The 11,854-nt window shown below is 52.3% G+C and overlaps 1 protein-coding gene across 1 annotated transcript; it reads right to left on the bottom strand.

Annotated features, from left to right (window-relative positions):
* Positions 1-10,596: 10,596 nt before the first annotated feature.
* Positions 10,597-11,579, bottom strand: LOC122170588 (late histone H2B.L4-like). The gene is made up of 2 exons (XM_042837570.1): positions 11,460-11,579; positions 10,597-10,833 (listed from the first exon to the last, which is right to left on the bottom strand). Exons 1-2 carry the CDS (start codon positions 11,577-11,579, stop codon positions 10,597-10,599), a joined length of 357 nt encoding a protein of 118 aa, XP_042693504.1.
* Between the last annotated feature and the right edge of the window lie 275 nt (positions 11,580-11,854).

Below are 11,854 nucleotides of genomic sequence, written 5' to 3'. Positions count from 1 at the left end.
GACTGGCAGCACAGAGGACAACTCCAAACCTTGCAAACCTGCTGCAGCCAAGAGTTTCCTTCTCAGGCTGCCTCCTGCGCAGGCTGCTCCCAGTTTGCAGCTTCCCAGCCCTGGGCTGGGTTTGGGCACAGGCTTAACTCACCCCCGTATAAATAGTCCTGCTTGGCAGCTCCCCTGCGACCTCCCACCTTCCAGGAATTTATTTTCAGCTCGTGGATGCAGTCACTGGCATAGACTGGGCTGCGCACAGGACAGAGGCAGCCTGAGACTTCTCTCTGTGCTTTCTGGTTCACTCTACAGAATCCCTGCCCTGCACTGTGCCCCCACCTTGGAAACAAGGGGACAGAGACAAGGGTGGTGGTAGGGAGGGTGTTGTCAGAAATCATATGGGACAGAGTACTGAGGTATTCCCTTCAGATCAATCCATAAGGTCTAAAAAAGCCCTCCCAAGGCCCATGTGCTGCTCCGGGAACTGCAAGGAACACAAGGTAATGAGGAAGGGCAGTGAGGAAGCCTGCACCCTGATGAGCATAGGCTAAGCCCTGGGAGGGTCAGCTTAATTCCCTGGCACTGCAGCAGACAGACTCCTATGGGAACCTCGGGATGTTGGTAACGCCTTTGGGTCTCTGGGTAGGTTGTGTCCAGCTGTGCTATGCACCTCCAGACATAGAAGCCACATTTTGGATGCCCAAATGCAGCCACTGAGGCTTGTGGTGAGATAGAAAGTAGATCTTGTTAGCCATGATGTTGTGGTGGGTTGACATAGGTTCAGGACCTGTGAAATGTTTTCAGTCTCAGATTACTTCCCTATAACTAAGCTGTTAATTGCTGTGCCCTGTCAACATAACCTTCCAGCTGGGCAGGCTGTCACTCACCAGCTGCTGCAGGAACATCAGCCATCCCCTGCACGGTGCTCTGTGCTCAGCCCAGTCCTATAACTGACCAGAGCCCGGGGTGCTGGGCAGCGCTGCAAGATGCCACTGGAGGCTCTGCACCTCTCAGCTGCACACTCACTGACTTCCTGGACCACACAGTCCCACTGCAGAGCGAGGTGCTGTTAAAGCCACCACACTGGCCCTGCAGATGTCTCTCCTGGGCTTCACCATCTATCCCACAAAACAAGCACATTGTGTCACTGGTTACACATGAGGCTGGATTTCACTTCTGTACTTTTCAGTGTCTGTTTCCAGAGCTGGGGAGCCCAAAAGAACCCACAGTCTAGTTCCAGGTCCACTGGCTGCCTTCAGGAGCTGGGACAGGAGATCCCACTGCCACTGCACAGATCAGCAATGCTCACGAGCAGAGCACACACTGCTCTGGTATGGCTTGTGTGGCTCTGGGGACACAGGTGTACTTATTCTCCAGGAGAACAGTGTGGTCTTATCTCCAACCCCACTTTCATAGAATCACAGAACGGTTGGGTTGGAAGGGACCCCAAGGATCACGAAGCTCCAACCCCCCACCAATGCAGGGCCACCAACCTCCCCATTGCACAGCAGCCCAGGCTGCCCAGGGCCCCATCCAACCTGGCCTCCAACACCTCCAGGGATGGACGGGGCATCACAGCCTCTCTGGGCAGCTGTTCCAGCCCCTCACCGCTCTCATAGAAAACAGCTTCCTCCTGACATCCAACTAAGCCTTCCCTCCTTGAGCTTAAAACCTTGTCCTGTCACTGCCTACCCTTGTAAAAAGTTGTTTCCTTTCCTGTTTATAATCCCCTTTTAAATACTGGAAGGCTGCACTGAGGTCACTCCACAGTTTCTCTCCTCTGTGCTGAACAAGCCCAGCTCCCTCAGCCTGTCTTTGTAGGGAGGTGCTGCAGCCTCTGAGCATCTTTGTGGCTCCTCTGGACCCTCTCCAACAGCTCCCTGTCTTTCTCATACTGGGGGCTCCAGACCTGGACACACTTTGGAATCCACCTGCAAGCTTAACAACACAAAAACCCCAGCAGAGCAGTGAGAGGAGGGCACACAGAGAACACATCGGCCAGGAAGATCTGCTCATCTTCAGAGGCAGCACAGGGCTTCCCTCACCCCCTCATCTGCTGCAGGAGTGGCTGAGGAACTAAAAGAGGGGGCACCCCGTAGTTCCTCCTACTGCTCCTCTTCCTTTGTCCCATTCACACAGTGAGCTCAGAGCTGGATCAGGAGCTGCCAGATCAGCTCAGCCACCAAGAATGCTGCTGTAAGGATTTCCATGTAAACTCTGGCTTTCCTCCCTCAAGGAGGGAGGAAATCCAGACCCCTCCAGCCTCATCCAATTTCTCTGCGCTCACCACACCACAGAACCCTCATGTCTGTGTGCATATCTGTACAGACGTGCACAGCTCTCTCATTTTCCCTCAGTGCAGACACCCATTCCCCAAACCCTCTCCCCTCTCTGCAGACAGATGATGACTAGAATTGACCAGAGGTGCTGTCCCAGGGCAATAGGTACAGACAATCACAACTATTTTAATAGGTCAAATCACAACTATTTATTCTATTTTTCTTGTCCTTCCCCTATGTCTCCTTCACTTCTGCTGCCTCTTGCACTACTAGCAGACACCTTTTACCCAGTACTATCTTTATTTACCAGTCCCTAGCTCTTTTCCAGCCTGTCCCTCCAACTCCTGCTGCTGCAGCAACTGGAAGAAATGGGGTCATGCTTCCCCAGCTGTGGCTTAGGCACTGCATCCAGACATAGACTTCCACCCTCAGAGCTATTCACACAGCCAACAGCCACCCAGGAAACGGGTCCAGAGGGACAATCGGGCTGCTGGGCAGAGCTGAGGGCTCCAGACATCACATCCACATTCAGGAAGTTTCACAGACCTTGAGCTGAGATTGTGCACATTTCTCTGCACGCTTCATAACAGCTGCTGCTATGGAGTAGTAGCAGTACTATGGAGTCTTCTTACCTCCATCACTACAAAAACAAACAAAAGCACAAAACGCAATCAGACTCTTCCTCCCCCTCCTAAAAAACTCACTGACTTCCCCTCCCATCAGAACGTTTCCTTTATGTTTATGTTAGCACAAAGGTTTTCCTTCAAATCCAGCTCACCGAACCCACCGTGTGCACCATAGTGGGCCGCACAGCCTCCTGTGGGGGGTGGGGGAAGGAAGCACCTCCTCCTGACTGTTTTTGTACATTATTTCCATACCAGCTACATAAGATCAGCAGCACCCTCTGTCTCCAGTGACTTCAGGGCCTTTAGCAAGTTCTGCCTCCAATGTTTTGGAGCTCTGTGTGAGGAAGGAAAGAATACTGAGAGAGTCAGAGTAAATGGGGTCACATGCAACCCCACAACCCGTGCCAGACCCAAGGAGAGAAGAGGATGTACATCCTCTAAAACTGCATGTTGCTGTTGTATTCAGCTATCAGTCCTCTTCTAAGAATTTTTACTGTTACTGGAAGAGGTGCGTTTTGACTCTTCCTGCAACATTTATTTGCTTTATCATTAAACTTTCCTTGTGTTGGAGGCCAAGATGGGCAGATCAAAATCAGAAAGCTTACAGTGTAATTCTCATGGTATAGCAGTGCACATAGAATGCCACGGGGTCAGCAGCTGACCATCACTGGGAGACAGTGCAGTGCAGACCTGCAGCCATCAGTGTTAGGAGCAGGATCGTCTACTGGCAGGTCCCCAGATGTCACAACTTCCCCACAGGAGGCAGTAATTAGGGACAAGGAGAGGAGAACAAAGTTGAGCTGAGCTCCCTTGCTTGGGTACACTGCGAACACCGCTGAGTGCTGTCAGGAATCTGGATAAAAGCAGCACCAAACCATCATTTTGATCCTGATGAGCAGTTCAGACCTGGTGAGCTACTCTCAAGAAGTGAGTACGAGGATCAACACACAGCACCAAGGGCTGGTATCACAGATCACGCCTCTGGTCATATCCTTTCCCTCATCCCAACTGCAACACACTGCTCTCCTTTCCCAGGCTCTCTGCCACTCTTCTCAAGCCCTGGCTTAAGCCTTCTCTGTCACACTCGGTCCTTTCCAACCTCTCCTGTGGTCCTCTTGGCAGCCAGTGTCAGTGATTATGTGTCACTCTTATTTTTTATCCTTCTCTTTCTTCCCTTTCTCTTTCTTTCTCCCTTCTCAGTTTCCATTCTACCCAGCTCACCTTTACCCACAGAAGCCCCATGCCCAAAGGAACTATTCCCCAAAAATTCCTGGTTGCTATGCAGAAAGAGCAGAAAAGCAGGGGTCCCTAACAGTCAGGAGCAGTATGAGTGATCTCACAGGGCCCAGCAACACATCCATGCTCAGTGTAAAACACCGCCCCAGGTTACAGCAGAGTTTGTGCCTCTTCAGCACAAGGCAATGACCCAAATCCTCTGTCCCGCATCCATCTGGCCACCTGCATTTACCCACTGCCTTGGGAGCGCAGGAACAGCAGCCTTGGGACAGGATGGGGGAAGCAATCCCACCTCCCGAGACCACTTAAAACCTCAACCATGAAGAGACCCCATGTTTGCATCCTGTCATCCTCTGGTTTGACAGCTTCTGCCCTCACCCCCAATTCGCTTCAGCCCTGGTAGCTGCACAGGGGTCTTTTCTGAAAATAGGGCGCTGTAGTCACCTGTTTCCTATTCAGGACAGTCAGGAAAGCAGCCAGAGCTGTTACTATTCAGAGGATACAGGTGCCAGAGTCCAGCCTGCATTTGAGTACACATGGGGAGCTTGATAATCATCCCACTAATTTTGGACCTAAGGTGGCACCAAGCAAAAAAATCGCAGCTGGAACCTCCTAGTGCTGAAAATGATCAGGAGGAAGAGGACAAGGGGACGAGGACAAAGCAGAGCCAGGAGCCGTGTAGCACGGCACAGGAGCTCTGTTTTGCACAGCCTGGGAGGACAGCCAGGTGTGCCCAACCAGCAGAGGAACGGCAATAGGAAGGAGCAGTGAGGCTGCCCTCCCTTCCAGCCACCCAGCAGTGCTCAGGAAACCTCTGCTGAAGCTCCTGCTCCATCTGCTCCCTCACGCCTGGCCCCTCCAGCCACAGACTCCCACGGACATCCAATGGTGCATGATGGTGCTCAGCCCCACAGCCACCCCGCTGCAGGCACTGCAGCCCTTCCCACAGCAGAGCAGCACACCTGGGAGCTGCGGGGCGCATTGAGAGCAGACACAGCTTTGCACTGGCCATGAAGGACGGGACGCCTGGCAGACAGGGCCAGCAGCACACAGCCCACCGAAAGGCCAGCACCTGGCCACCTCCCTGCTCCTCCTGCTGCAATGACGCCGGGCAGCCTTACCAAGCGCGATTCTCCCTTTAGCCAGGTGGAAGCAGCCACGGTGGGAAAGAAGAAACATTAGGAACATCAGAAAGAGGTTGTGTGGGGAGCGAGCAGCGCGCGTGTAAACGAGCTTGTAACGAGTTTGTAATATGCATGTGTGCATGGCCTGCGCAGCGTCATCACAATGGCAGAGGCACTTTCCCGCCTCATTGCCTCCCAAATGGATTTTAAATATCATTCTGAGGACACAATTATTTAAAACGCTGAACTAAACACTCGCTAATGGGAAAACGGCGTGTGGCCTGCAGCAGCCATTCCTCATGGGGCCACTCTGCCAGTGTCATCCTCTCCTCCAGCCCTACGCCCTGCATGGGGCCGTGGGGAGCATCCCCCCCTCCCACCCGGAGGCCACGCAGGGCACCACCAGCCAGCGCTCCCATTGCCATCCTCAGGCTGCAGAGAAGCACTGCCCTGCCCCAGGCTCCTCCATTCGGGGCCATGGCACTGGATCAGCACCGAGCCCTGCAGTCCCTGGCCACATCTCAGTACACAACAGGATCTAACCAGGCAGCAGTCCCTCAGTATTCCTGCATGTCTGGCAGGAGGCAACGCAGGGCTTGGAAATGCCGTTAGAACAGGGATACCTCCTGCCCCACATCGTTATCTTGCAATGGAATTACAGATATTGGATAATATTTACTTTTCAAGAAAATTAACTTGTGAATACCTCTCCACCCCCCTCCTAGGCAGGGGGGATGAAAAAAGTAGCATTACTGCTGGCTGCATCCAAGATTCCAGAGCGAATGGAACATGAAGAGCAACAACAAAGGAGGAAATAAACTACTTGCAACAATCCTTGCTGGTCAGAGCATAGTTGGAGAGCAGCGCCAAGGGTGCCACAGCTCCTCAGTCCCTTTACAGGACAGTACCAGGCACAACAAAGCCTCAGACAGCAATGTGTGCTCAAGGGGGAGTGTCTGTCTGCCCTTCAATCATCACTCGTCTCCCATTCTCTGGCAGGGATTCTGGGCCACAACAAGTTAAGGAGTTGCCATTATTCAGAGACAACAGCCTGTCTCAGCCCAAAGCAGAGAAGGGAAGGGACGCAGGCCAGCAGCAGCTCCGCACTCCATCTCCAGCAGTTGAGCACAGAGTGGATGAGAGTCACTGTCCCTTTCTGTGCTGAAACCCTGGCTGCACTTCAGAGGTTCATATTTTAACAGCTTTGGCATCACCAGAGCTATCCATCACCAGCTTGTTTTCCTCTGAGTGCTGAACCATTCCTGCCTAAGCCATTTGGAACAGCGTCTAATGATGCACCAGAGCAGCCACCTGGCAGCACTGCTGCCAAGGGACACAGAAACATGGGAAGAGAGACGCACATAGGTCTGCAGATTGCCCAGAAAGTTATCTCCCTCCAGACCTGCACCACCCGTCACAGACCAGAGAGGTGCTCTGCCCCATGGTCTCCTTCCCTAAAGAGGTTGCTTCTGGCCCACGGGCACACATAATACGTTTGATAAATAACGTTTGATAGGAACAAAGCAGATGGACATGGGGCCAGGGATGTGCAACGTGACAGTGTTGCACTGCAGCACTGAGAGCCCATGGGGAGACTTGCAAGGATACGGGCAAACTTGGAAGAAGGCAGTAGGATGGGCTGAAGTGGCCCCAAGGCTCTTCGGAAGAGTACCTGCACAGCTCCAAGCTAAGCTGTGCTTTTTACCAGCTCCTGGCTCACTGCTGCTATGACCAGTTTCTCCTGCTGGTTGGAACAGCTTACTCACTGCTCCCATAGAAACTTCATTCAGACCTCCCCTGATTCAAATGAGCACCAGGGCACAAACAGGCACAGAGCTACAAGTCCAGTCTGTAGGAAGCTGTGAAACTGTGCTCACAAAAGCCTCAGAAAAGTACATGGAGCAGTCCCTCAAGAGAGGAGGATCTACAACATCTTATCATAGAACCATAGAACGGCCTGGGTTGCAAAGGAGCACGGCGCTCATCCAGCTCCAACCCCTGCTGTGTGCAGGTCGCCAACCAGCAGCCCAGGCTGCCCAGAGCCACATCCAGCCTGGCCTTGAATGCCTGCAGGGATGGGGCATCCACAGCCTCCTTGGGCAACCTGTGCCAGTGCCTCACCACCCTCTGGGGGAAAAACTTCCTCCTAATATCCAACCTCAACCTCCCCTGTCTCAGTTTCAAACCATTCCCCCTTGTCCTGTCACCATCTACCCTTGCAAACAGCCTTCCCCTTCCTGTTTATCGGCTCCCTGGAAGTACTGGAAGGCCACAATGAGGTCTCTCTTATTCCCTCCCTCAAATCTTGTGCAGGTTTATCAAGGCAGCCCTACGTGGCTGCACCACGGACAAACAGACAGCATTCCCCTGCACAGCAAAGCATGAATCTTCTCCATGTAGGAAACGCAGATGAGACCGGCAGGCTCGGAGCAGTGCTCACCAGGACCGACCAACTCCTGCCTTTTAAGCCTGGAGCGTCTCTGCTGTGTGCTGTAACTCCTTCCACATTTGTGAGGAAACAGCAATGTAGGAGGGACATGGGGCCAACCACCAAAGCCATCCTTCTCAGCCCCTGTGTAAGAAAACCGACCAATAACAGCAGGGTTGGGGACTGCACGGATTGCAGAGCTGGGCGATCTGCACCACCAAGGCCTTACTCCTCAGCCACTGCCAGGAGCTCCACCTGACATTTCCAGGAGGCAGCCGCTCTTGCTTCCCGTCGCCTTACCCTCGTGTGCAGTGACCTCAGAGGGAGCCGGGGCACCGCGGAGCGAAGCTTACAGTCACTGGCAGCTGCTGGGAGCTGCGCAGCCTCGGCCGTGCTGCAGGAATACATGCGAGATCCAGCAGGCAGAGGGAGTCACCTCCAGGGCAGGAGCAGAACTGCAGCTCCGAGCTGTCGGCGAGCGCTTCCTGTGCCGCAACGACCCGAACCGCAAAGTCGGGTCAGGGGAACGCAAATGCTGCTGCCGAGATGCAGACGGTGCGACATTGGAAGCAGCAGGACATCACTTCCCATGCAATGAGGGGCACCGCTCACCTTCAGCTGTGAGTGGGAACTCTCAATCCAGCCCTTCGGCTGGACGCTCCCAACCTGCTCCGGGTGCCCATGAGCCCGCATTGCAGACAGCCCAGCCACAGCACCCTGCCCCTGTTGCACAGCACGCAGCCCACAGACACCAGGACAAGCGCTGTTAGGGCACACAGCTCATGAGATTCATCAGTCATAAGCTTTGTGAAGTCCAGCACCGCCCCACATGCTGTCGCCTCAGCTCCACCGCAGCCCTGGTTCCCCCGATGCTCCAACCCCCATTTTTGCTACAATGGGAAGATGCTGGAATAGGAGCAACCAGTCCCACCAAACTGGCAGGGGACCTTCGCTGCACTCCAGGTGACTCTACCCAAACTGCCCAAGTGACACAGAGGGATTTAGTCCATCCTCTGTCTGCTGCAAGTGGATGAAGGCTACTCTGGTAATTTGGGCTGGTGCAAAGAGGCCCAGCATACTAAAGATGCAGTTGAGGAAGAGCAAGAGGGGCTTTGAAGATGACATAAGTTTTTGCAATCAGGAATACAAGAAACAGAAACAAGGAGTTTGGAGGACTGTGGAAGGCCTCATCTTGCTTCCAGAATGACCCCAGCCTTCTGCGTGTAAGCAAAGCAGCCTCTTCTTGTTAGAAAGCGATCAAAACAAACACCATCTGGCCATCAGCCTGCTGAAACAATTCTGATGAACACAGGTCAGAGTGCTCCCAGAATTGCGATGTAAAGGTTAAAGGCATTATCGGTGGTTTTACAAGTCTACTTGCAGGTTTTTAATGCTGCATCAAACCAAATTTGGATGCATCAAGCCTGCATTGAGGAACCTCCATCAGTAATCTGTGATAACTCTCCAAGAAGTGGAGGGCCAAAAGGTCTCCACCTGCTACCAGCTGCTCTAGATGACATACAGAGCTAATTAAAGCCAAGACAGACCACAAATTAAAGATGACAAGCTTATGCCATTATCCATCAATACTTGGTAAGATCTTCTTTCCATAAACCACTTAACTGCACGTTCCAATCTCTTAGTTTAATATCAAGCAAGCCTTAAAGCAGCATTTGTTTTGGCTGGAACAAATACCAGGATAACTGATCCACACCCAGCCACGTTGTCATCTTCCCCGGAGTGGAACATTTCCTCTCTAAGCAACAAAGTGCAGTAAGAAGCCTTTACAGAACATTTTCTGTTACTGCAGTTCTCCACACGTTCGAAGGGGTCACTGCTCTGCTGCATTACCAGCAGTTTTGGACATGCTGATCTTGGGGTGTTTGCCACATTCAACTGCTCTTTGACACCTTGCTCACAGGTAAGTAGACATTTTGGGGTTTTTCTTGTAGTTTTTTTATTAAAAACCACAAGATTTGATTAAATATAAGTCTGTAATAAATAAATGATCTCATTTACTGCTTGTTCTGTCATCCCAGGATTTTTTTTGTCCTTGTACGGAGAATCCTGTACTCACTCACCACCTACAGCAGTTTAAACTTTATGCTGACAGTCAGCACTTTCTACCTGCCATCTGCACTACCTTTTGGTTGCACCTCCTATCAACACCCCAACTGCAGCTTTCTCTGAACCAGGTTTGATTCTCAGATCAGCTTTCGGGTCCCCTTCATCCAAAGCCAACCTTCTGAACAGCAGTTAAGCTTCTGGAAAACTGAAGCAGTCCTCCTCCCTCAATACTAACTCGACAGAAAATATGACTTACAGTTTCCCTCCTGCTAAGTACGATGTCAGCACAAGCTTCCCCCATCTGCTCATCATGCTTACGATGAGGGCAAGCCCTTAAAGAGCAGCCCGCTGCCAGGCCCAGTGCGTAGTTCATCCTCACACACTGTGTTGGGGTGAGACCACAGATGAATTGTTAGAGGTGCAGCAGAAGACACTGCAGAACATTCAGGTACCGCAGTAACTTCACTGGCTTTTTACCCAGCTTTTTTCCCTCCCTTCCCCCTCTGAGGTTTCCACATCTTAAAGAGGAGTATGTGGAAAACAATTCGATCAGTACTTGTGGGATAAGCCACGGCAGGTGTGTGCTCCATCCTCTTTCTGGGTTGCCTATTAAGGTCCACCCAACGCACCCTCCAGCAGACCAGGTTCCACTTAACACCTCTCAGAGTAGCTGGCAGCAATTTAAAACCATACTTTGCCTTTCTGAACAGCACCACCCCTCCAGGTCTGGTTAAGGCAAGCCCTTTGTACACTGTACTCCGGAAACACCCAACAGCAGCTGCACGGCCCTCACAGCACCACGACAGACAGAGTGCAGTCAGAGCAGGAAGCTTTATTGCAACACAGCATCACTTGCTGCTGGTGTACTTGGTGACAGCCTTGGTGCCTTCGGACACAGCATGCTTGGCCAGCTCACCAGGCAGCAGGAGCCGCACGGCCGTCTGCACCTCTCTGCTGGTGATGGTGGAGCGGTGGTTGTACTGAGCCAGGCGCGACGCCTCCACTGCCAGCCGCTCAAAGATGTCATTGACAAACGAGTTCATGATGCTCATGGCCTTGGAGGAGATTCCTGTGTCAGGGTGCACCTGCAAGGTGCAAACGAAGCACTGTCACATACATCTACCATCCGACAGGCAGTAGGGCTACACTAACCTTAGAAGAACGGGGCCACCCTTTGTATCTCCGGGGAGAAATAGCTGTGACCATGCATCTCACGTTGGTGGCCGATCCCTTTAGCCCAAATAGATGTCCTGATAAGAGAGTCTGCACAGGCCCTCAGGGGAAACAAACCGGCAAGGGCTGGGGGAATGCCACCCTGCTCCAAGTCACAGCCACCTCTCACACGCCTTTCCTTCTCTCCAGAAGTCCATCCACTCTCCCAGCCTCCAGAAAGATAAGAAGATCTCAGTTCCTGCCCACAAGGCCAGCAGCTCCTCCTGCCCCAGCAACTCCGCTGTTACTGCCTGATGCAGAGTCACACACCAGGGTTCATTCTAGGAATCCTCTTCTGATCTAGAACTCTCTCATCACCTACTGGAAGATCCTTTCCCACTCCCCACATTAGATTCAGCCAGGGCTCTCCCATACACTGTCTTCACAAGTTCATTTAAAAGCAAATTTTCCTTTCTTCTCCTTTATAGGATTAAATGCAATGGGCAGAATTAACTTCACATGCAAAACAGCTCTTAATAGAACGGAAATAATTACTCACCTGCTTCAGTACTTTGTAGATATAGACGGAATAAGTTTCCTTTCTCTTAGGCTTTTTCTTGGACTTCTTGTCACCAGAGGAGGAAGCACGACCACGCATCCTCCCACCTTCTGCACTCATCTCAGCCTCTCCTTAGGCAAGCTCAAGCAGAGCAATCACTTACTACATTGGGCTGCTTTTATAGGAGGGCCACAGCCCCTCTCCAGCCCCAGGTGCAGCCCCTAAAGGTGCACATCTGTGCCCGATGATTCCCCCAGGCAGAAGGCTGCCCTGTGAGAAGCTTGGAAGTTGTTGACTGAACTGAATTTTCAGAGCTGAGAAGCTTGAAGGTAACATGGGCAAAGACACAAGTAAGAGTGGCAGTGTCCTGTTCACGTGGGCAGACTACTGGAGGA

This window comes from Centrocercus urophasianus, unplaced genomic scaffold, assembly GCF_019232065.1.
Source record: "Centrocercus urophasianus isolate 14NV4802_14NV808 unplaced genomic scaffold, USGS_Curo_1.0 seq_726, whole genome shotgun sequence".
NCBI classification, from domain to species: domain Eukaryota; kingdom Metazoa; phylum Chordata; class Aves; order Galliformes; family Phasianidae; genus Centrocercus; species Centrocercus urophasianus.
This window is presented reverse-complemented; position numbering and strand designations above follow the sequence as displayed.

Excerpts from the sequence above, each read along its gene's own strand:
- LOC122170588 (XM_042837570.1), bottom strand. The coding sequence starts at position 11,579 with ATGAGTGCAGAAGGTGGGAGGATGCGTGGTCGTGCTTCCTCCTCTGGT. Across the intron at positions 10,834-11,459 it reads TCTACAAAGTACTGAAGCAG|GTGCACCCTGACACAGGAAT; the intron begins GTGAGTAATTAT and ends TGCACCTTGCAG.